Source organism: Scyliorhinus torazame, chromosome 7, assembly GCF_047496885.1.
Source record: "Scyliorhinus torazame isolate Kashiwa2021f chromosome 7, sScyTor2.1, whole genome shotgun sequence".
In the NCBI taxonomy this organism is placed as follows: Eukaryota; Metazoa; Chordata; class Chondrichthyes; order Carcharhiniformes; family Scyliorhinidae; genus Scyliorhinus; species Scyliorhinus torazame.
In genome coordinates this window covers 230467041-230493260 of record NC_092713.1, presented here as the reverse complement: position 1 = coordinate 230493260, position 26220 = coordinate 230467041, and the positions used below count along the sequence as shown (strand labels likewise).

Sequence of the window (26220 nt, the reverse complement as noted above, 5' to 3'; positions counted from 1 at the left end):
CTGTAAACATGATCTAAACACATAGCGTTCATAAATTTCATTCTTTCTGGGGCTGCAATGTGCATCAAATCTTTGAATTTCTTCGTTAACATTTTTGCTATCTTCATCATTTGCAAATTGAAATGCATTAAATCACAGCAATTGCTTAGGGCCCTGCCGTTGTTGGGAGCATCACTACCTTACGCAAATCTGATTGATCTTCTAAATTTCCTGCAGTAAGAAACAGATTAAATTGCTGTTTAAACACATGCTAGTTGCTGTCCACATTACCATGAAATCTGACTCTCAATGGTGGCTTCAAGGACCCCATTCTTGCACTCTGCAAAATCTTCAAATCTCTGTGAACTTCGCGGCAGGTTTGTTTTTTTCTCTGTGTAATACCATCCAGCCCTGGTCGCATGTAATGTTCTTGCCGAATGGCCGGATTTATACAAGGACACTTGTAGCTAAAGCTATAAATGATTTATTAACATTAACTGCGTGTCAAATATATACAAAACAACAGATGAATAACAGTAAGATCAAGCACAAGAAACCTCTCTCCAGCTTCCTCCAGCCAATCTGAGGGGTCACCTGACTCTAACATTCACTTATATATTAATGAGACACCTTGTGGTCAGTTGATGAATTATGACATAACCATGGTATCACTACAGATGGTATCAAGCTTCTCGAGTGTTGAAGTTGCACTCATCCAGGCAACTGGGAAGTATTCCATCCCATTCCTGACCTGTGCCTTGTAGGTGGTGGATAGGCCTTGGGGAGTCAGGACTCCTAGCCTCTGACCTGTCCTTGTAGCCACAGTATTTGTATGACGAGTCCAGTTCAGTTTCTGGTCATAGGTAACCGGCAGGATGTTAATAATGGGGATTCAGTGATGGTAATGCCATTGACTATCAAGGGGCAATGGTTTTGATTCTCTCTTATTGGAGATGGCCATTGCCCGTCACTTGTGTGGCACAAATGTTTCTTGCCACTTGTCAGTCCAATCCTGGATATTGTCCAGGTCATGTTGCATTTGCATGTGGACTATTTCAGTGTCTGAGGAGTCGCAAATGGTGCTGAACATTATGCAATCATCACCGAACATCCCCACATCTGACCTTACGTTGGACGGAAGATCATTGACAAAACAGCTGAAGGTGGTTGGACCTCGGACACTACCCTGAGGAACTCCTGCAGTGATTTCTTGGGACTGAAATGACTGACCTCCAACAACCTCAATCCTCTTTCTTTGTGCTAGGTACGACTCCAACCAGCAGAGAGTTTTCCACCTGATTCCCATTGACTCCAGTTTAGCTAGGGCTCCTTGATGCCATACTCGATCAAATGCTGCCTTGATGTCAAGGGCAGTCACTCTCACCTTACCTCTGGAGTTCAGCTCTTCCTTTTTTAAAAATAAATGTTTTTATTTAGGATTTTTCATATTATACAGAACAAAGATAAGCGTGAACATACATTGAAGAGAAAATAAAAAATATGTATACACACATTGGTCGTCTTCCGTTATTTACAACGGTTACAGCTTCTCTTTTTACGTTCTCCAGTAGGCATTTCGTTCTAGCTGGTTCCCCTGCTTTGCTCTTCCCCTTTTCTTCATGATATCTCTCTCTCTTCCTCCCCCCCCCCCCCCCCCCCCCCCCCCCCCCCCACCACTTCTATTCGTCTGGCGTGCTATCTTGCCTCATCAGCTCTTAAATCCTGTTCCTGTTGGGTTTGCATGATGATGTGTAATTTTGTTATTTGCTGGGCATGGTTGGGTTCCATGCCTCTTTATTCCCGTCCCCCCCCCACCTCTTTCATTTTTATATTGTGATTATCCTCTTCCATCCTCTGGCTAATTGGCTGTTGGCTAGAAACAGGTCTTGGAACAACTGGGTGAATGGCTCCCATGTTCTGTCGAAGACGTCTTCAGACCCCCGGATGGTGAATTTAATTTTCTCCATCTGGGGAAATTCCACTAGGTTGGACAATCAGTCTGCAGCTTTGGGTGGTGCTACTGGTCGGCAGCCGAGCAGGATTCTTCGGTGGGCGATCAGGGAGGCAAAGGCAAGAGCATCGGCCCTCCTCCCCATTAAGAGATCTGGTTGTTCTGATAAGCGAAGACTCCCACTCTTGGGCAAGGCTCCGCCTTCATCCCCACCACCTTGGACATTGCCTCAAAGAAGGCTGTCCAAACCCCAACAGGTCTGGGGCAAGACCAGAACATGTGGGTGTGGTTGGCCGGGCCTCCTTGGCACAGTTTGCATTTGTCCTCCACCTCCGGGAAGAACTGGCTCATTTGGGTTCTAGTTAAGTGGGCTCTGTGTACCACTTTCAGCTGTATTAGACTTAGCCTTGTGCAAGTGGAGGTTGAGTTGACCCTGTGTAGTGTTTCGCTCCAGAGTCCCCACCCTATTTCAAACTCCAACTTCCACTTTTTTCTTGTCTCGTCCAGTTGTGTTAGCCCTCCCAGTAGTCACCAATACATGTCGCCACAGTTCCCCATCCCTAAGATGTCTACATCCTGTAGGTCCTCTAACAACGATTGTTGCGGTAGTTGTGGGTATGTCCTCATTTCCTGACATATGAACTTTGGCCTGCATGTATCTTAGTTTGTCCCTCCCAATCAGCTGGAACTTCTCTGTTGGTGGGACAGTTGTCTTTGGCGATAATCTGTGGTTGTTGCAGGGGGCCTTATCGAACATTTTGGTTAGCCCAAAGTGCTGTCACTGCTGGTTCCACGACCAGAGTGTTGCTGTCACCACTGAGCTGGTTGAGTATTTATTCAGTGGGGATGGAAGTGCCACCGTGACCAGGTCCTGGAGGGAGGTCCTGCTCCAGTACCCTCCTCTATAAGCACCAACTCAGCTTCCATTTCATTACCCTCTCTGCGGTTGCCGCCCAGTGGTAATATTGCATGCCCCCCATGGTTCTTGCTCTCTGTTGGGATCCTTGCGTTCTCTCCCTTCACCCCCACGATCAGTTCTTTTTAAATGAGCTGAAGAAGGCCTTAGTGATATAGATCGCAATGGATCTGAACAGGAAGAGGAACGTGGGCAGAATGTTAATCTTGATCGTCTACACTCGCGCTGCCAAGGAGAGTGGGAGTGTGTTCCATCTCTAGGTCGTTTTTTTCTTCCTCCATCAGGCTGGTCAGGTTCCATTTGTGGATCCCTGTCCAGTCATGAGTGAGTTGGATCCCCAGGTCGTGGGATTTGTGTCGGGCCTGTTTCATTGGCATTCCCTCCAGCTCTGCCCCTCCACCTTGAGGGTTCACCAGGAAGACCTCACTTTTGCCCAGGTTGAGCTTGGAGCCCGAGAAGGCTCCAAACTCTTTCAAGAGCGCCATGATTCCTTCTATGCTGCTTTGCAGGTCTGAGATGTAGAGGAGCAGGACATCCGCGTAGAGCGAGACTCTGTGCTCTCGGATTCCTCTCCGATCCCCTTCCAGTTCTTTACTGCCCTAAGCACGATTGCCAGTGGTTCGATCACGAGGGCGAACAGCAGCGGGGACAGCAGGCATCCCTGCGATATGCCTCGGTGCAGCTGGAAATACTTATAGCTGGTGGTATTTGTCCATACGCTCGCTGTGGGAGCGTTGTATAGGCGGTGAACCCTGCTGCGAACCTGAACCGCTCCAGTACCTCTATGAGGTACTTCCCATTCGACTCTGTTGAAGGCCTTTTCTATGTTCAGGGAGATGATCACCTCAGAGGTTCTCTCCCCGAATGGAGCCATGTTCACGTTTAGCAGGTGCCTGATGTTCGGCGCTGGCTGTCAACCAAGCTTGGTTTGGTCGTCTGCTACCACCTCTGGTACGCAGTCCTCCAGCCTTTTGACTAGGATCTTGGCCAGTATTTTTGCATCTACGTTGAGTAACAAAATGGGTCTGTGGGACCTGCATTCTGTTGGGTCTTTGTCTTGATTGGGTATCAGCGAGATTCAGGCTTGTGCTAGCCTAGGCGGCAGGGTGTCCCTCGCCAGCAAATCTATGAAAACCTCCCGCAGGTGCAGGGCCAGTGCAGTTGCAACGTCTTTGTAGAAGTCTGCCGGGAATCCTTCTGGTCCCAGTGCCTTCCCCGCCTGCATGGAGTTGATGCTCTCTCATGACTTCTCCCAGTTCTAGCGATGCTTCCAGCCCCCATTTCCTAACCTTCCCCATGACTGGCATGTCCAGTCCATCGAGGAACTGCTTCATCCTCAAGTCCCCTATGGGAGCTCGGAGGTGTACAGCCCCCGGTAGAAGGTCTCGAATGCTTCATTGACCTTTTCGGTTTCTGCTACTAGGTTGCCTTCGCTGTCCCTAATCTGAGCTATTTCCCTCGTGGCTGTCTGCTTTCTCAGCTGATGAGCCAGCAGGCAGCTGGCCTTATCTCCGTGTTCGTTCAGGTTCCTCGTGCCTGGCGGAATTGGTGCAGTGCTTTCCTCGTGGAGAGCCGGACAAAGTCCATTTGTAGCATTTTCCTCTCCGCCAGGAGCTCTTTGGTCGGAGCACTGCCAGTCTACCTCCAGTATGGAGATGACTAGCTGTTGCCGAGCCACCCTCTCTTCCATATATCTTTGTGCTTTGTAGGTAATAACTTCACCCCTGATCACAGCCTTCAGCATCTCCCAAAAGGTGGAGGGTGAGAACTCCCCATTCTGGTTATTAGCAATACACTCGTCTATAGCCTGTGATATTCTCTCGCAAAAAGCCTCATCAGCCGCGAGTGCCATGTCCAACCTCCAAGGGGAGCGTTGGGCATGGCCGTCTACAACCTCACACCCATGTAGTGTGGAGCGTGGTCGGAGATTACGATTGCGAAATATTCCGCTCTTACTAGCCCTGGAAGCACCGATTTCCCCACTACAGAGAAGTCGATCCGTGATATACATTGTGTACCTGGGAGGAGGAGAACTCCTTCTACCCTGGGTAGGTGAACCACCATGGATCCATAGCCCCCATCTGGTCCATGAATATACCCGAGGTAGCCGGCGTGGTTCTAATCTGGTATACAAAATAGTCAGCCAGTCGTGCTGACTGACGATGCAGCCGGAGGTGATCGGGGTCGGCGTGGGGGGACCTCGGGCTGGCGAAATGGGATGGGCCGTGGCTGCAGGGGGTGGGGGAGCAGGAAGGCAGCCGCGGCGGACGGGAATGGCCCGCCAACACGACAGACGCCATTACGGTGGCCACGCTGATGGGCACACATCCCGGACGTCGGCTCAGCCCAGGACTCTCAGCCATTTGGATGGGTGCATCGGCAACCACCCGGTCCTCGGTTTTGCCAGCGAGGCCCAGTGCTCACGCACGGTGAGGGGGTGCTGATGTCATGCACCAGGCTGCGGTTGCGTCTTCCTAGGAGCTCCCCTCCGAGGTCTTCTCCTGTGAGGCTGGAGAGGGAGTCACCCAGGATGGGCCTATGCCGTTGGCTGGAGGACCTGCAGGAGCCTGATGCTGAGCCTGTGGAAGGCGCTTTCCCGGAGCTCATTGAAACATTAGGGTGCATCCAGGATATCAGAGAGAGATGTCAATTATACTCCAGCAGATACATAGCCGATTAGAGAAGACCCAGAGGCTACAGATGGAGAAGTTGCCGGCAATGCGTGACATGGAGGCCAACACTGGTAGGGTGGCAACTGGTGCACGATATCAGCACCATTAATGGAGGTGTCCAAAGTGTCATGCAGTTGGCGATGGCCATGGCTAAGGGTCTAGGCAGAATGTTTGCCTTGCTGGGGGAGTCACACAGTACCAGGCTGACCTTGATGAGGTTCTGTGGGACACGTCCCACTCTCAGATGGAATGGCAGAGGTGCTGCAGAGCTTGTCCCAGTTGGGCACTGTCGAGGTGCTGCAGAGCATGGCCCAAGGGCGTCGACACAATTGTGCAGGCCATGCGGTACCGCCAGGGCTGGCAGAGCCAGATGATGCAAGGGCAACTGGGGCTTTAACCACCTGCCCCTCCATTCAAAGGTGAACGCCAGGACCCTATGGGCACTGATCGGGTGCCAATCCAGATCTGTCCCACGGAGTGACAACAGTGGCCACCAGCTCCCCCGAGTTCCACCTCTCTGATGAGGCCCTGTCTCACAGGCAGTACACGGCTGTGCATGTGCTGCCGACAAGTGAGCCGGGGCTCTCCAGCCCCAGAGAAAGCCCGCCAGGGGCATCGAAGGCCATGGGATGTGGTAAGTAGCTGGCTGCCTCCACCTCTGATGTGCATCCTGGGGAAGTACCTAGATGTAGTGGTAGAGCTAGAAAGGAAAAGCACATTGAGGATCACTGAGGGCACCGGGTGAGGGGGGGGCAGCACCATTGAGAGAGTGGGGAATTGTTACACCCAATATACACCCTTGTGCACAACCAGTAAGATGCCTCGGTCACTTTCTTCTGCAATGCAGGCCAACCTCCGTACCCTTGGCCCATCTCTTGAGGCATCCTCCCTCCCCGTTACACTCACAAACCCTCCGACTGTGGACATGTCCCCGCAGCTGTGCCCCATTTCCTGGCTGTTAAGATTTTAACTGCTGCTTGTGGGGGGTTACCTCCTGCAGTGTTCAGGTACAGTGCCTATGCATCAAGGTGTGATTGGGATGCTAGGCAATGGCTCTCACATGCTACATGACCCGCCTACCCATGGGAATCCACTTGGTTAAGTGAGCACGTCACACACCCCATGATTGCCAATTCCCTATTAGCAATAGCCTTCAGTCGCACAGCCAGAGGCCTCGGCAGTCGATGGGGTCATGTGTGGTCGGTGGGGCAGAGACAAGGGTTGCCCCAGAACGGGTACACACGGTTGTTCCCCCAGCACCTACCACCCCCCCCCCCAATCCTCCCATGGCGTCCCACCCATGCAGAGGGTTCATCATCCCCATCAGAGGTTTCTCCCAAGCCCCGCCGAGCACTGGGGTGGTTAGCCCTGCGCCCCCCAGACTCTTTGCCTATAAGCAAAAGTGGCTACTTACCTCCACGGCACCCGACAAAGGCTCTTCCGCATGATTCCCATTTTTAAAAAAGAAATACTAATTGGCCCCAGCGTGATCACTTGCTGCGGAGGCTGCTGAATGACGGGAGGCTGTTGGATATGGGGTTGCTCCCGTTAATTGGCTGGAAATAGAGCTTAAGTGGTGATAATTGGTTTCTCGCCATGCTACGGCAAGATCCTGATTTTGCCTACAGGAATGGGCCGGTTGCATTGCAAACTGTTTGATGCCTGGCGCATTTCTCGTTTTCGGACTCTCCCGCTATTCATCGGCCTTGTTTCGCTCAAGCGAAAGCGGAACGAGGCTGGAGAAATGTGCCCATTGACTATTTTCTAAATGGGGAAGGCTTCTAATTGATATGAATTTTTAAATGTAAACTCTTCTTCTTGAATGAAGCAATCCCAGCATTAACCTAACTCTGAACTGCTAAGACAAGACTTGGGGCTCAGCTGAAACTTTTAAACTCACCCCAACAAGCTGCTCATGTAAAAACAGGAACCCACCACTGATATATTCATCCCGTTTCTGCTCGCACTGCCTCCCAAGTTTAAAGAACAGAGGATTTAAAAATTCCAGATCCTGTTACTTAAACATACCTCATCTGTTCTTCGTGCTTCCCACATGAAAAATTAAGGCCCTTAGAAGAGCCAGAATAGAATGGGTTTGAAGTCAGCCCTAGGTTCAAATGGCACTGCTGAGTTCAGGTTTCCCACCTGTGTGAATCACAAGCTGCTTCCTTTCTCTTCCCAGCAAAAATTGGATCTTTTGGAAAAAAGGGTTGGGCCGTCCATATTTGGGTCCCTTTCTGCCATTTTAAAAAGTCCTCAGAGTGGGGAAGACTCAGAAGTGCTGTCCTCTGTGATACAGTGGTGTTAACAAAGTGCTGCTACAAAATCACCATTAATCATGATCTTTTTAATTCAATCACAGTGGTGATAGGGTATGCGGACAAGTCAACATGAATTTCACAATCAAAGTGCCACTAAATTTTGTTTTATCGAGTATTGAATGAGTCTTTGTTAACTGATATTTGTTAAACACTTTCAGGGCTTTGCTTTCTTTTTAAGTCTTCACACTTATTACTTCAATGTCATCTTACAATCTCTAGGTCATGATCAGGTGACTGTCTGTGCGGAGTATACACATTCTCTTTCCTCCGGGTGCTCTAGTCTTCTCCCACAGCCCAAAGAAGTGCAAGTTAGGTGGATTGGCTATTCTAAATTGCCATTCAGTGTCCAAAAGGTTAGATAGGGTTACAGGGATAGGGTGGGGGAAGAGAGTCTAGGTAGGGCGCTGTTTCAGAGGGCTGGTGCAGACATGATGGGTCGAATAGTCTCCTTCTGCCCCTCAGGGGTTCTACAATTCTATGCTGGTTGTTAATACATTATTCATCACTCCCTTCTATCTTGGTCTGTGCCCTGAAGTATTTATAGTGATTTCTTGGCCTTTGCCCTGGATACTACCCCATCTTTTTCCTCAAAATTCTTACCAACCATAAGAAATGTTTCTTTTTTAAAATTTCTGCATCAAAACATTCTTTACCATGTCACTCAGGGGCATGCATCATTGCCATGATCCTCTTGGCTTCAAGTCCACCGATAAAAGTCTCCGTTGCTGACATGCGCTGACTTGCTAATCTCAGCCAGGACAGCAAACGGTAAGAGTATCGGAATTCCCCGACGAGGGAAGGGCAACTCACCCAGGTTTTCTGCTCCCGATTTCCACTGGACCCCTGCTGGAATTCTGTAGATTGTGGGTGTTAGGTAAATACATTTAAGCATGGCTGTGATGCTTTCTGAATAGTCAGTCAATACTCGCTGCTGATGAATGATCAACTGAGTGAGCCTCTGGAATTATACTCCAAAATGAAACATTGATACCGAGAATTACTGCATTCCTTTACACATCACGGGAAAAAAAAAAATCATCTTTCCGAATGGTGAAACGTATGGAACTTTTATTTCAATTAAGAGTGAAAACTCTTTCGCTCACAACAAAATTTAACAAGAATATCGAGGCATTATTGGAAACATGACCATGTTGCAAATGCATTTCTTGAATATAAAATATTATGTTGATATGGAAAACTTAAATAACCTACCTTATCATCTGTCAGCTACGGTGTTATTACAAATTAGCATTACCTATATTATAGATACTGCATTGGGCATCCTATCTCTACTGCTGGAGATTTTTTTTTCGTGAAATGACCATGCAGCGGAGCGCTCATCAGTGATTGTGATACATTTTTAACACAGAAAATGTTTACTAAAAATGAACTATGATATGAGCTCCAGTGCAGAATTCCCACCATGTTTCTCCAAATTAGTGTACAAGAAATATTTAAAACAAAAGCAGTTAAGTGTTTATTAATGTTCTACAAAATAAACCTTTGTAACAAAAAACAGTTGCAACTTGAGAAAGCTTCTCTAAAATTCAAATTGACAGTTTATCATCAGTAAAGTTTTCTACAGTAATGGTCTCAGAATTACAGACAACTGAACAGCAATTATGGCATATGTGACATCAAGGCTCAATAATTAAGTCAGCCGTTGTACTTCCACCCACTTATCTTTTTTTCTTGTGATCTTTATAGTTGACAAGACATTGCTGTTTCACTTAATGGTCAGGGTTTTCATTGCTGTTCAGTGGATTTTTACAGAGGTAATACATGTTAAAACATAAAACCCTGTTTTTTCTCTTTTTTTTGAGTAAACATGCTCATCAAGATGAAGAACGTCAGTGTTATGAAATGTAAGATTTCCACTTTGTGTCCTCTGACAACACAAAGTGCTCTTAAATCATGCAGGGTCTAGATCAGATGTAGTGCAAAACTCAGATTGGGCCCCAAATTCAAACTTCACAATCACGCTCTGCACCAGCACCAACTTTCATTCTTAACTTCCCAACAACAATTTGCATTTATATAGCACCTTCAATGCTGGAAAACATCCATAGGTGCTTCACACCATCAATTATTCCTCATGATCCTTGCAAAATGTCAAATTCGAGCAACTTATTGGGCAATTCGAAGCAGTGTATTCTTCTGCATGATGATTACCTACAAATTTCAAAACCTTCCTGGTTCACATTTTCACCCTTTCTTTGGGTTAACCTATATAAGCAAGCACTACGCAATGGCAGATGAATTGCTTTCAAGTATGTATCTTACTGTAACTAGCTACTGGGAAGTTGATGTTCATTGTGAGGGGTCCTCAACTTCCAATAGGGAAATCTTGCACTCAGCATAATTGTAAATATATTATGTCTAGCTATCTAGGTGAATGAGTTGTTAGCTCGCACCTACCATTTACAGTATTTGACTCAGAAATTTACTTCCACTTTATGTATCATCTGTATAACAAGAATTCAAAGAGAAGCGTTACTCAATTCAAATTAATGACTTGTCTCAGTAATCTATTTGTACAGTGAGTAGTGATTTATATGGTTGAGGATAGGTCATGCGAAAAAAGTCTAAGATTATTGTGAAGTAATAGCCTTGTAGGGCAATGGGGAAAACCAATTAGTTTGACTTTTTTCTTCTAATAGGATGGGCTTTCTGGTCAGAATAGCCATTAATTTCACAGCAAAACCATTCTGAACATTAAAGTTTATCCATAACTCAACTCAAATGTGTATTCTATGTGATGCAATTAAGAGGAGATTGCCGAATGATTTTAGCAGGATAAGCAATATTAACACAAATCCTCTTCAAAACCAGTTAGTAATGCAATTATAAAAATCTCTTCAATGAGAGAAAGTTGAGGTTTTGTGTTGTCCAATTTATTAAGAGTAAAATCTTAGATGGGATGTGCATACTAGTTAGGTTTTCCTTTTTCTTCAGTATATTCCAGGAATAGCACATGACACACTAAATCCAAGCTGGGATTTAGTGACCCGATTTATTACTCAATTGTTTTGGCACTTAATGTAGTTTTCTATATATCAAAATGTAATATTTAATGTACGCCCTTCTCTGCAAACTTAAAAAACAGAAATGGAAATTCCCCTGGTCAAGCTTCCATTCCAGTGGCATTTGGCAATGCCTGCTATTGAGTCAATGGCAACCTTTACAAACCAGTGTAGATACGAAGAGCATGGATATAATATATTCACCACAATCATGGATTAAACATTTGAATTTGACATGTATTCTACAATGCTAGGTGGCAATGGATTTGGGTGCTGCCCTCTGTAGGACAAGAGCAAAGCTAATGAATAGGAATGGGTGTGGGACCAGTGTAATCTCCAGTGCTGCATAAATATTGTATAGATATTCTTAATGTTCTTTCATTGTAACCAAATCAAATACATTACTTCTGCATTGTGTTTGCTTAAATATTCTTTCTTGGTGTTGCATGACAGGAGAATGTTCATGTTCCCTGGTTGAAAAGTGAGGTATTTTACTTTTGCTACTTTCAAATGCCTTTCAATTTTATTAAGAGAAATCATGTTAACAATTTTTAAAAGCATGTTTCACATTTCAAGTCTCTTGCTCTAGAGTGTAAGCTTGATACCAGTCAAGCTCTCTTAAAGCAAATAAGCCCACTAAATGTTTTACAAAGTCTACACTACATTACAACCAATGTGTTTTAGTTATTACCTTGTAAAGACCCCATGTGGTTTGCATTCATGAGGGATTAGCCAAAAGCATAACTTGTGCAACAAGAATGAATAGAGGAGCATTATTCAGTTCAAATTATTTTCGTCATTGTTCTCAGTACACTCTTTGTAACAGTGAACTTGTTTCAGTAATAAATCAATTAGCTAATCCTCCTGATCATTAAAGAACAAAATTAAATAGCTAATTGAATTGAAGTATCCTCCACCCACTTATCTTTCAAACATAATAACTCCTCGTCTTCCGAGGTATTGGAAGTATACCAACAACATAACGGTTTATAGTAAGGTTTCGCAATAAGTATTGATTACAGAAATGTATATGCTCTGTCTTTTGTAGTGAGGTTCTACAACAGACTCTATGTTACCTATGTGTATAATTGATTTTTAATCTTTGCGTGCATTATATCAGTGGCTAAACTACTGCATCCCTCTTGACATGGCTGTATATTAACTAAGGTATTTCATAACTACAAAATCTACTTTTGCACAATATTATAATATAAAAAATACAAAAAGTGATGCAGAGTAATGTTATCATTTAAGAAGGAACAAGTTTTTTTTGGCAGAATTTTGTTCGTACCAGAGTTACATTACAAGATGCCTGCAGTTGGTATGGATCTTTATGCTGTTGGAATTTTGCAAATATCAAGATTTTGTTTCTGTATTCAACAGCGCAGTTAACTGCAATAAAGCAACAGATTTTTATTTTCTTGTCAATTGGAAAAGATCATTTTCAATAACCTTGATCGGTAAAGATTTCCTAAACTGAGCACGGATATATATTTTTTCAATTTTTTTCTTCATGTTGGGTGAAGCTGACTCCATTTAGCACTCTTCCAGAATGACTTTGTGTATGACCCGAATTCCCACTTCAGAAGGCATTATGAATCAATCATATAATGTGGACATTTAGGTCAGACTAAGTAAGGTTGGTTCCTTACTTCAAGGATTTTTGTGAACTAGTTGAATTTTTAAGACAGTCTGAGAGATCGTTGTGGTACAATCTCAGCTGCTAGTCCAGTACCATAATTACTAACGGTATTTGTTTGTTCTTGAGTGATGACTGTCAGACCATCATGACTAAATGGAGTAATGTTAAATGAAAGTATGTAAAATGTATAGTAATTACTGAAATCTTGAACTTTGTGGCCACGCATTTCATGTTGTTCCAACTTAGGTTGAAGTTATATAAGGAATGTATTAAGTTGCTTTTAGAAAGCTTAAACCTATAAATTAATGAGCTAATTAAATATTACATAAGAAAAAGCATCTTGCAGTGTAAAAAAAGAACCTATACCAAGATACAGTACTCATTTTTTGACTAGATAATTGGAAGGGGCCCAGCCCTCCCATATTGGCTCGCTATTTAGGATTTTGCAATACCACCATCCATTGGTATTTTTTTCAAATACTTCAAAAACAGTTCCCTCCTTAAATCCAGCGGTCTCCTCATCTCCTGCAAAATCTGCAAGAGCTACATAAAGGCATTGTTTTGAAGATTCATCATCTTTGGGCAGATTTAAATTGATGGACGTAGCATTAACCTTCTCTTTCCCTGGTTCTATTTTTTCTGCCTGTCTTTCAGTTACTTTTGAAGGAACTAGTGGTTCTTTTCTGTGTTCATGAACTTTGGGTGGAACAGCTCCTTTTACTGGGAGTGGCTCCTTTGAACCTCCAGTAGCCTTAATATCATCTTTGCTACGTTCAAGAGCTGAACCAGATTTAAATCTTGGTGGAGCTATGAAAGGTTTATTTTGTCCCCAGGCAGACTTGTTCTCAGCTGCATCTTTCTGATGAGCTTTCATATCTGCAGATTCTACAGAAGTTTTCTTTGGCAATGGGGGTCTTCTAGGTGGCACAATTGGTCGAGGTGGACCTTCTTTGTGCATTGAAGGCGGGCCTTTCAGTTGAGCATCATCTGCTTTCTTCTCAATTGGCTTTAAACTCTTTGAAATACCAGCTTTCTCTTCAGTGATACTAGGATCATCCCCATTATTCTGCTCACTTTCAAGGCCATTTTGTTCTCTCTGAAGAACTTTCATTTCACTTATCTTAGCACTCATTCCTGAATCTTGCTTCAGTGAAGGTTCATTTTCTGTATTTCCATGAGAGCTATACGCATCTATAGAGGATTGATTATTTGAGCAGTTTTGATTGCCGGCAACATTCTGGGAAGAGTCCTGCTCACCCATTTTGTCTGGCAGTTTTGCTCTTCTCAACTTACTTCTCAGGTTGGAGATGTCAACTTCAGATTCAGATTGACTTTCACCTTTTGTGACAGGAAGTGGCTTAGGTCTCAATAGAGGTCTTGGTTTTAGTGGTAGATTTGGGGACGATTCCATTGATTTGTCTTCTGCATCAGGCTTCGACTTTGCTGGTCTTCCTACAGGCTTTAGATTAGGCCGGGCAATTTCACCCGTTAATGTCTTGGGCCCAGTTTCAAGTCCTTTTGACTGTGAAATTTTACTTGCTTCAGCATTCAGCTTCTTGTCTCCTTTAGGTGCAATTTTTGGGGGCAGCAGGGGTAAAATACCTCCTGGTACAGCAGGCTTGGGTGGAAGTCCTTTTGAATGTTTATCCACTGCTTCCCCCTCAGACTTGCTGCTAATCTGGTCTTTCTTTAATGGAAGAACTGGTTTCTCTTTGTTAAACCTGAAAGAGTCGTTATTAATTACATTTGAAGGAGAACACGATTTGGATTGGGACTCTACATTTGAGGGGGAATTGAATTTATTTTCAGAAGATGGGGCTTTACTTGCATCCCTCCCTCTCCGATCCTTTAGTCGGTGTTGAATTACAGAATCATTGTCCATATCATTTGATTGTGGCTCTTTGGGAAGAGCTCTAGTTATAAAGGCACTATCTCCATTAGTACTGCTTCCTGTAGCTCCATCTGAAAGTTTAAGTTTTGCCAGTTCTTGTGCTAAAGGTGGAAGGAAATTTGCCCTTGAAGCATTACTTGATTTCTTGTACTTGTCAATGAAAGAAGCTGGAGCCCATCCTTCCTCGTCATCTATCTGAATGTACCACCAACCACTTAAGTTCTTTTCTATTACCTATGAGGAAACAAAAAAATGCATCAACTTTTGATCAACAGCATAATGTAATAACACAATAAGCAGGGGGCAGTAATGACTTTTCTGGCCCTGTAGTGTCTCGATAGCAATCCTGCTGAATGAAATGAAGGCTTGGACTTCAAAAGAATATTGCAGGATCACAAACCAACATAAAGATGATCTTAACCCAGAGTTTATATGGCAATAAACCTCAAATGTGTATATAGTATGTCATCATGTAAGTTTTTGGATCCAGAATGTGTGCATCTGTTCACATCCCCAGAACAAGCAAAAAAAAAAGAAAACTTTAGTTAGCCATGAAAAAATTACTAATACTGTCCAGGCTTAACCAATATATGTATTTACGTGGGATATAGTTCTAAAGGGTCACCATTGATACTATGAACTTCTGCCTTTAGGAGGGGAAAGAAAAATGTTGGGAAAACGCAAGCTTTGACTTTCCATTTTTTAACGAATAAATTAAAGGGGCAGAAAATATAACATTTTCATTGGGTTAGTCTCTGTGAATCAATCTTTCCGTTAACTGCAGCAACTTTCAGGTTGCTTCCTCAAGTGTCCAGTTTATAATTATTATGAAGTGGATCTTATAGTTTGAATTTTATCTTTGTTTTCATTTTCTATCATCAACATCTTTATCACTTTCAAACTGTATTGTGTGTCTACTATTCAACATGTGCTCTCATTAAAGGGGGCAACAATAAAACATTTTTTCCCAAGGCTATCCCATGGACACAATGACCTGCATTCACGGGCCCCAAAACAAGTGGCTGCTGAGATAGTGAATGCGTTAGTTGTAATGTTCCAAAACTCTCTTGATTCCAGAAAGGTTCTGGCCAATAGGAAAACTGCAAACGTAACACCACGATTCAAAAAAGGAGGAAGACAGAAAGCAGGAAATTTTAGGCCCATTCATCCAACTTTGGGAAAATGCTGAAGTCGTAACAGGACATTTAGAAAATCATAGTAGTGTAAACATGGTTTTCTGAAAAGGAAATTGGGTTTGACAAATGTATTCAACTTCTTTTGAAGATATAACAAGTAGGGTGAATAAAAGGGAAACAGTAGATGTAGCATATATCAATTACAAAAAGTGTTCGATACATGTTATTTAATAGGTTATTGCACACAAGCTTATGCTGTCGGGGCGATATATTAGCAGGTGTAGAGGGTTGGCTACCAAACAAGCTATTAAGATGTTATAGCAGTGCGCTTGGAAAATTCAGGGTAACCAGGTAGAAACAACATGGTTTTGAGAAAGGGAAATTCTGTTTAACCAATTTATTGGAGTTCTTTGAAGTAACATATGCCATTGATAAAGCGAACTGGTGGATGTAATGTATTTACATTCCAAAAGGCATTTGATAAGATGCCACATCAAAGGTTATTGCGAAAAATAAAAGCTCATTATGTACGGGGTAACATATTGGCATGGGTGGAAGATTGGTTAGCTAACAGGAAATACAGCGGAGCCATACATGGGTATTTTTCTGCTTGGCAAGGTGTGGTGTGCCTCAGGGATTAATGCTGGTGCCTCAACTTTTGACAATTCATATAATTGACTTGGATGAAGAGACTAATGGTACAGTTATGAAATTTGCTGACACAATTTTGTTGATGACACCAAGATGGATAGGATAGTAAGATGTGAAGAGAACTCAAGGAGGCTACAAAAGGATATGGATAAGTTAAGTGAGTGGGCAAAGACCTGGCAAATAAAGTATAATGTGGGAAATTATCCATTTTATTAGAAGGAATAAACAAAGAAACATATTATCTAAATGGTGAAAGATTGCAAAGCTACAAGTTGCAAAGGGATCCTGGTGTCCTCGTCATGCATCACAAAAAGGCTAGTACGCAGATACAGCAAGTAATCAATAAATCTAATGTAGAGAGGTTATTTTCTCTAATAGGAGAATCTAGTACTGAGACCACCGTTCAAAAATAAGGGGTCACCCGTTTACAACAGATTAGGAGAATTTTCTTTCTTGTTGAGGCTTTTGAGTCTTTCAAACTCTCTTTCCCTAAAGGTGATGGAAGCAGAGTCTTTGAATATTTTATTGCGGAGGTAGATAGATTCTTGATGAGCAAGGGGGGTGAAAGGTTATCAGGAGTATGCAGGAATGTGGGATTCAGGTTACAATGAGATCAGCCATGATCGTATTGCATAGCAGAGCAGGCTTGAAGGGCAGTGGTGCTGCTTCTAATTTGTACATTTGTAACGGGAAGTAGAGTGGGGTTAACTGCAACAAATGGGATGACAGCGATCTGTGCTGAGGCTTCAACTAGTTACAATCCATGACTTGGATTTGCTGATGATACAAAAATAGGAAGGCGAGTTGCCAAGAAGATACAAAGAGTCTGCAAAATTCAGAGGAGGGTGTGGGGCAGAAAGCTAAAGAACAGAAAATGTGATAAACCAGGGAATGATAAAATGAGTCCCAGGAAGAATGAACACAGAGGGACAAAGAACCGGAATCTGAACAAGGTACAGTTCCCTGAAGAAGGGTAGAGAGAGGATCCCAGTTAAAGACAGGGCTATAAGGTGCAGACCTGGAGAAATAGACTAGCGAGAAGCCAGAAATCCAAAGTCACCCTAAGGTTGGTGCCGCCTTAATTCAGCCTCTGAGGCAGTGGTATTCTGATGGCATGGTTGGGTACCCGAGAGATTGTATGGAAGTCTGAATGCATATGGTGTTCCAGGACAGACGACTACTGAAAGGAGTGGTTGAAATTCTGGATGTGGATCCTTGGTGAATGCATTGGAGAAAAAGCATTTTTCAGGAGAAAATTCCAAGCATATTCAAGAGTTTTAGTGAGACCAGCAGCTTACTATGTGACAACCATCTGGGGAGATTCAATGAGAAATCCATAGAAATATTATTGAATGCTATCTGCCACTTGGCTTCAGAGTAGTGTGTCTAACCACAGCCTATTGGTTTACATGGACTGTGTACTTGCTGAAAACATTAGATTACAAGATATATTTTGTAACTTGTGTAATCCTTATAAATCAAGAAATGCCCGTAAAGGTATAGCGTTGGGGTGAAAGAATGGTGTATTATAGTTAATCGTCTACTGCTAAATAAACAAGTATTTAATTAAATTTAATCAGCAGTACTGGAACTCTGTTCACCCATGTCTCTAAACAGAAAATATAAGTTAGGATCTGCTGAGCCAGGTTCCATTCTGGGACCTTATTATCCAGTTGTATCATCAGCTAGGATCATAAGAGACTGCTGTTATCCAGAGGGATCTGGGTATCCTCGTATATGGATCACAAAAAAATAGGCACAGGTACAGAAATAATTAGGAAGGCAAATAGAATGTTGGCCTTTATTGCAATGGGGATGGAGTATAACAGTCCAAGAATTCTTACTCCAGTCGCACGTTGGTGAGGTCTCAGCTCGAGTGAAATTAAATGAAATGGTCTCCATATTTCAGGAGGGATGAACTTAGATTTGAGGTGGTTCAGAGAAGATTCACAGGTGGACTCTTGGGATGAAGGTACTGTCAAATGAAGAAAGGTTAGGTCTACACTCATTAGAGTTTAGAAGGAGTGGCAAATTTATTGAAGCATACAAGATTCTGAGGGAGCTTGCTGGGATAGATGCCGAGAGGGTGTTCCCCCTCGGTATAATCCATAACTAGGGGATACAATTTCAGAATCAGGGGTCTCTCATTCACGATGGAGCTGAGGAGGAATTTCCCATCTTAAACAGTCATCAATATTCGGCGTTCTCTACCCCTGAGAGCACTGGAAGCTATGCCATTGAATACCTTTGAGGCTGAGTTGATCTGAAATGGGGGTCAAAGGTTATTGGGGATAGGCTGGAAAGTGATGAGCCCAGATCAATTGTGATTTTATTGAATAGAGGAGTTGGCTCGAGCGGCCAAATGGCTTACTCCTGCTCCTGTATATTGCAGTCATGCACATTAAGCATTTGTCTGAGTAATTCAATAATATCTGCTCCAAACACTCAACATGAGCCTGTACAAGGGAGAAAACCTCCTCAGGGATATTTCCATTCCAAATTCACAACTTCAGTGGAATATCTGGGACTTTTGCCAAAGTTAGGTGGAGCAGGAGAATATATATATATATATATATATATACACGCATAGCATTTTCATTTGCTTACCTCAACTTTTTGTCCTGCCTGAAAACTAATGCCATCGGGAATGGTTGTCTGGAAAGCAGCAATAGTATAAAACTCTTCTTCTACTTCAGGAGGAGTTGGTGGTTTGGGAAGGTTCAATCCACGCGGCTGTTTATAAAGTTAGTTAAAGCTAAAATCATTTACTTAGCCCACGTAATGCATTGTCATTCATGTTTCTTATTCTCTATGCTTTATAAATAATTTCACATGCAAGAAAAAACAGTATGTTAGGAAACAATTGACAGATTTTAAAGAAAAAAAGTTATTAATGGCAACTGTACATACACCTAAACCATTTCAATAAATTTAAAGCTATGAAAATACAGGAACTGTAAACTATCAAATTAGTCATTAACTGAAAGATTGTAGACATTATTGGAACCAGGGTGGAGGGTAGAAACTGGTATCTATTTTCCCAGGCATAACATGGGTGCCAAATACACTAATTTAGCAATCATAGCCCCAGCTCAATCGAGGCAGGCATTGGTTCCATTGTTTAATTCATGAACCACATTTATAAGGTGTCCTAGGAAGATACCTAAAATGGAGCTTTAGCACTTTGAATGTTAAAACAGAGGCCCAACACCTGCTAAACCCCTGTAAACATTAGTTAGCAATGAAAGGGGCAGGCCCGACAGAATCCCTACAGTGCAGAAGGAGGCCATTTGCCCCATCAAATCTGCACTGATACTCTGAAAGAGCACTCTATCGAGGCCCATTCGCCTGCACTATCCCCGTAACCCACGCATTGATCATGGTCAATCTCCCTAGCCAGCACATCTTGGGACACTAAGGGGCAATTTAGCATGGTTAATCCACCTAACCTGTACATCTTTGGACTGTGGGAGGAAACCGAAACATCCGGAGGTAACCCATGCAGACAGAGGGAGAAAGTGCAAACTTCACACAGACCGGAGTCATCCAAGGCCAGAATCAAACCCAAGTCCCTGGTACTTTGAGGCATAGTGCTAACCACTGTGCCACCCATAATATCTCACTCAGAATTCTTCGCTAACCCACACCACTGTCGACAAAGTTTTAGCTTTTAAGAATCTTCCTGTAGTGCCACGAGGAGCAGGAGATGGCGAGGAGGGAAATACAGCAAGTATAAAATCCTCGCAAAGATATAACAACATTTTGTAACAAAGACCATGTTGTGGATATTTTAAAAACCTTTTAGACTTAATAAAGTAACTCATGACATTTTGTCCCATGACTTAACTGGATAGTGCTGGCTACTGCCTACTGATGGATTCATAATATCACTACAGCAAGGATACCAAGATTACTAAAGGGAGTGTTCTTTAAGTTTATTTTAGAGGGATTATTGATCTTACAATAAATAACACGTATATGGGAATTACATGTATATGGGAATTTCAAAAAGGCTTTTGACAAATTGTCTCACCAGGCACAAAATTCAGGTGTGCAGTTGAAATAGACCAGATAGGAAGTTGGTACTATTTCCAGAAGGTAAGGCCAGTGGATGTCAAGTTATTATAGGGGAAGACATTTTTTCTGGTTGAGAAGTCTTTGACAAGGGTTCATTAATTTAAAAAAAAATAATCTTCATCGTCATAAGTAGGCTTACATTAACACGGCAATGATGTTACTTAAAAATGTCTGGAAGGACTTCCGGTGGTGACCATGGTGTGATTGGTCGCACATTTGGTGGCTCCCGCTCATGGTGGACTTTTTGGACCTATTCCCCCGATTTACTGTGGATTTGATTGATAAAACAATGTACTGGTGAAGTAGAAGAGGAGGACTCCCCACCAGTGTATGGATTTGCGGACCATAAGTGGTCTGAAAGAAGAGAACATTGGTTGAAAACGAGAATGGAGCCTGCAACACAGGGGAATATGGTGGAAGGTCAGGGACCGAAACTGCCAGTCCAGTGGTCGACAGAGCAACTTGTGGCCTTACTCCATGAGAAATTTGCACAGGACCTTCAACCGACGTTATACACCAGATACATCGATGACATTATTTTCCTTTGGACCCACGGCGAAGAATCACTGAAACGACTACACGATGACATTAATAATTTCCATCCAACCATCAGACTCACCATGGACTACTCTCCAAAATCAGTTGCATTCTTGGACACACTCGTCTCCATCAAGGACGGTCACCTCAGCACTTCGCTATACCGCAAACCCACGGATAACCTCATGATGCTCCACTTCTCCAGCTTCCACCCTAAACACATTAAAGAAGCCATCCCCTATGGACAAGCGCTCCGTATACACAGGATCTGCTCAGACGAGGAGGCGCGTAACAGACATCTACAGACGTTGAAAGATGTCCTCGTACGAACGGGATATGGCACTCGACTCATCGATCGACAGTTCCAACACGCCACAGCGAAAAACCGGACCGACCTCCTCAGAAGACAAACATGGGACATAACCGACAGAATACCCTTCGTCGTCCAGTACTTCCCTGGAGCGGAGAAACTACGTCATCTTCTTCACAGCCTTCAACACGTCATTGATGACGATGAACATCTTGCCAAGGTCATCCCCACACCCCCACTACTTGCCTTCAAACAACCGCGCAACCTCAAACGAACCAATGTTTGTAGCAAACTACCCAGTCTTCAGAACAGTGACCACGACACCACACAACCCTGTCATGGCAATCTCTGCAAGACGTGCCAGATCATCAACATGGATACCACTATTACACGTGAGAACAGCACCCACCAGGTACGCGGTACATACTCGTGCGACTCGGTCAACGTTGTCTACCTCATACGCTGCAGGAAAGGATGTCCCGAAGCGTGGTACATTGGCGAGACCATGCAGACGCTGCGACAACGAATGAACGGACATCGCGCAACAATCACCAGGCAGGAATGTTCCCTTCCAGTCGGGGAACACTTTAGCAGTCAAGGGCATTCAGCCTCTGATCTCCGGGTAAGCGTTCGCCAAGGCGGCCTTCAGGACCCGCGACAACGCAGAATCGCCGAGCAGAAACTTATAGCCAAGTTCCGCACTCATGAGTGCGGCCTCAACCGGGACCTGGGATTCATGTCACATTACATTCATCCCCCACCATCTGGCCTGCAAAATCCTACCAACTGTCCTGGCTTGATACAATTCACACCTCTTTAACCTGGGGTTACCCCATCTCTGGATCTGTAAAGATTTAATCACCTGCTAATGCTCGCATTCCTAGCATTGTTTGGCATCTTTGCATTTGTCTATATATGTGTTTCTGGAACAGACCTCTTCATTCACCTGAGGAAGGAGCAGCGCTCCGAAAGCTAGTGACATCGAAACAAACCTGTTGGACTTTAACCTGGTGTTGTAAGACTTCGTAATGAGAAATTTGCTCAGCAGAGAAAGGAATATCTGGAAGACCTGGCCAGGGTGGTGGATCTGAAAGGGCAGGGATTGATCGCATGGAGCAGAGATTGGAAACCCAGGCAATCCAGATGGTGGAAGAAGCAGTGGCTGAGCATGACCATGGCGGTGTAGATGGGGCTGATGAAGGGCCATCAGAAGAGGCTGCAGGACAAAGTGGAGGATCTGGAGAACAGATCGTGCAGACAGAATATGCGGATTGTCGGCCTGCCAGAGGACAGCGAGGGATCGGATTCCGGTGCATATGTGGCGCGCATGTTTGAGAAGTTGCTGGGAGAGGATGCGTTTGCTCGGCCCTTGGAGGTGGACAGAGCACACAGGTCGCTTACGAGGAAGCCGCTGAAAAATGAGCCACTGAAGGCGATGGGGGTACGAATGCACTGGTTCCTGGACAAGGAACAGATCTTGTGGTGGGTCATGCAGACGAGGAGCTGCTTATGGGAAGGCAGCGAGCTGCATGTCTATCAGGACCTGGATGCGAAACTGGCCAAAAGAAAGGAGAGTTTCCTTTTTAAGAAGGGGGTGAGGTTTGGCATGCTGTACCCAGCGTGTTTGTGGGTCACATATGAGGGTCAGGAACGTTACTTTGGATCGCAAGAAGAGGCGATGAACTTTATCAGGGCAAGGGACTGGCAGGAGATGGAGGACATTGAACTTGGGGGCGAGTAATTGTCTTTTTGAACTGCTGTTAAACTTATTTTCCGTTTGTTTTTGTATGTATTGTTTTGCACTATGTTTGGGGCCGTTGCTCAGTTTTGTTTGCGGGTTAACTTTGTTCTTAATGGGGGATGGTGGGTGGAATTTTCTTCTTTATGTTTCTTGAGGACTGCAATGTTTGCAAATTCAAGTTGGTCGAGCAGGGGTGGGATCAGTGGATGGGGTGGGGGGGGGGGGGGTGGTAGGATGCTTGACGCCATGGGCAGGAGCTACCAGGCTAGCTGAGTGGGCTAGCTGACAGCTGACGGAAGCGCAGTAGGGAGCGAGCAGGTGATAAGTTTGTTGATGGGGATTGGGATTGTTATTTTGTTATGGGGTGGGAGGGGGGGGGGGGTCAGGAATGAGGGAATAGATCTGCGGACAGGGGAGGGATTGGCGATTGGATGGGGGTCGATGATGGTGGGCGCCTGACGGTGGGCCAGAAGAAGCGCGGGACGTGGGGTTGGAGGCTGGCCTAGGAAGGGTTCTGGTTGATCGGCGGGGGAGGTGCCCCCTGACCAGGCTGATCACATGGCACATGAGGGGGCTGAATGGGCCATTCAAGAGGGTTCGCATGTATGCACATCTGAGGAGTTTAAAAGCGGATGTTGCAATGTTACAAGAGACACACCCGAGGGTAATGGATCAGACTAGGCTGAGGAAGGGGTGGGTTGGGGCAAGTATTTCATTCAAGGCTAGACTCTAAAACTAGTGGGGTAGCAATTTTGATTAATAAGCGGGTGTCATTTGAAGTGGGTAGTATAGTGGCGGATTTGGGGGTGGGGGAAGGGGTAGGTACGTTATGGTGAGTGGGAAGTTGGAGGGGATGCCGATGGTGCTGGTGAACATATATGCGCCAAACTAGGACGACACGGAGTTTATAAGGCGCGTGTTGGGGAAGATTCCTGATCTGGACTCGCATCGGTTGATCATGGGGGGGGGGGGTGGAGTGGGGAGACTTTAATACGGTTATGATCCGAGGCTAGATCAGTCGTGTTCGAGGACAGGAAGGGTGCCAGCGGCCACAAAGGAACTCACGGGGTTTATGGAACAGATGGGAGGGGTAGATCCGTGGAGGTTTGACGGCCGAGATCGAAGGAGGTTTCTTTTTTCTCCCATGTACACATTTCTCCCATGTACACAAAGTGCACTCCTGGATCAACATTTTCCTTTTGGATAGGGCTTTCCTGGCAGGAGTGGTAGACGCCAAGTACTCGGCGATTGTTGTGTCGGACCATGCCCCACATGGTGGATTTATGGGTGAGCAAAGAGGGGGGTCAGCACTCGCAATGAAATGAAATGAATGAAAATGAAAATCGCTTATTGTCACAAGTAGGCTTCAATGAAGTTACTGTGAAAAGTCCCTAGTCGCCACATTCCAGCGCCTGTTCGGGAAGGCTGGTATGGGAATTGAACCGTGTTGCTGGCCTGCGTCGGTAGTCTTTAAAAGCCAGCGATTTAGCCCAGTGTGCTAAACCAGCCCCAATGGAGATTGGATGTAGGACTGTTAGCAGATCAGGAGATTTCTGGGCTGGTGAGGGAGGCCAGCAGATGAGGTGGTGTGCGGGCGGGTGAGGGAGGCCATCCAGAATTACGTGGAGAGAAAAGACTCAGGAGAGGTTTCGGCAGCAACGGTATGGGAAGCGTTGAAGACAGTAGTGAGGGGGGAGTTTATTTTGATTCGGGGGCATAGGGAGAAGGTGGAGCAGCCGGAAATGGACAGGCTGATTAGAGAGATTCTCCAGGTGGACAGGAGGTACTCGGAGGCCCCAGAGGCGAAGCTGTTGAAGGACCAGCAGAAGATGCAGATGGAATTTGGTTTGTTGTTCAAGAGAAGGCGGTGTGGCAGTTGGGGAAGGCGAGAGGGGCGGTATATGACTATGGAGAGAAGGCCAGCAGAATGTTAGCACACGAGCTCCTGAGATATTTGTTTATTTTCCAGGGTCTCCCTATTTTTATTGCGAAAGCTTTTTTTTTTATAAAGAGGGTCAATGCGGTGATGTCTGGGTTTGTATGGGCAGGTAAAACCCCGCGAGTAAGGAAGGTGCTGTTGGAGCGGAGACGAGGGGGGAGGGTGGGCTGGCCTTACCGAACTTTAGGAATTATTATTGGGTGGCAAATATAGCTATGATTAGGAACTGGGTAGCAGGGGAGGGGTCGGTATGGGAGCGGGTGGAGGCGGCATCATGTAGGGGTAACACGTTCAGGGGCATTGGTAACGGCACCTCTGCTGTTCTCGCTGGCCCGGTATCCACAAGCCCGGTGGTAGTGGCAGCTCTGAGGGTTTGGGTGCAGTGGCAGGAGCATATGGGAGTGGAGGGTGCGTCCGTGTGGGCTCCAATTTGTGGGTACCACCGGTTCACGCCGGGGAGGCTGGATGGGGGGGTTTGGAGGTGGCAGAGAGCAGGGATTGAGAGTCTGGGGGACATATTTATTGATGGGAGCTTTCCATGTTTGGAGGATCTGGAGGAGGAGTTTGAACTGCCAGGAGGGAATGGGTTTCGTTATCTGCAGGTGAGGGACTTTGTACAAAGGCAGGTTTCGACCTTTCCGCTTCTACGACCCAGGGGATACAGGGTAAGGTAGTTTTGAAAATGGGGAGTGGGGGAGGGGAAGGTCTCGGAAATTTATAAAGAGCTCATGTAGTGGGAGGGAACCCAGATAAAGGAGATAAGGCACAAGTGGGAAGATGAGCTGGGTAAGGAGCTAGAGGCAGTCTATGGGAGGATGCTCTGGGTAGAGTCAACACGTCCTAATCATGTGCCAGTCTCAGCCTGATACAATGTAAGGTGGTTCACCGGGCACACATGACGGATGGTGGCCCGGATGGGCAGGTTTTTTGAAGGGCAGGTGTGGGCGTTGTGGAAGAGGGCCTGCAAACCATGTCCACATGTTTTGGGCATGTCCGAAGCTTAGGGAATTCTAGCAGGGATTTGCCAATGTCATGTCCATGGTTTTAAAGACAAGGGTGGCACCGAGTCCAGATGTGGTGATTTTTGGCGTGTCGGAAGATCCGGGAGTCCAGGGGGCGAGAGAGGCTGACGTTTTGGCCTTTGTTTCCTTGGTAGCCCGGAGACGGATCTTCTTGGCGTGGAGGGGCTCGGAGCCTCTGAAATCAGGGGTATGGGTTAGCAACATGGTTGGCTCTCTCAGGCTTGAAAAAAAATCAAGTTTGCTCTAACAGAGCCATTTATCGACTTCTTTGGGGAAAATTAAACTGTCAGCAGATACTTTAAGTTGGCGGGGGGGAGATAGTTTAGTTTAGTTTAGGCGGGATCAGCGAGTGGAGGGGGAGGGACTGGGGAACTGTGTGTGTAAGCCATGTTGACTGGTTATAGAACATACA

The 26220-nt window shown here is 45.0% G+C and overlaps 1 protein-coding gene across 3 annotated transcripts in view; it reads right to left on the bottom strand.

Annotated features, from left to right (window-relative positions):
• Nucleotides 1-8885: 8885 nt before the first annotated feature.
• Nucleotides 8886-26220, bottom strand: part of sh3pxd2b (SH3 and PX domains 2B) — a 386931-nt gene continuing 369596 nt past the window's right edge. For all 3 annotated transcript variants that reach the window (XM_072512130.1, XM_072512131.1, XM_072512132.1), the window contains 2 exons: nucleotides 18790-18915; nucleotides 8886-14629 (listed from right to left, as the gene is read on the bottom strand). In XM_072512130.1, the coding sequence (XP_072368231.1) occupies nucleotides 12884-14629; nucleotides 18790-18915 (1872 nt within the window). In that variant the 3' untranslated portion in view covers nucleotides 8886-12883. The remainder of the gene's footprint in view (nucleotides 14630-18789; nucleotides 18916-26220) is intronic.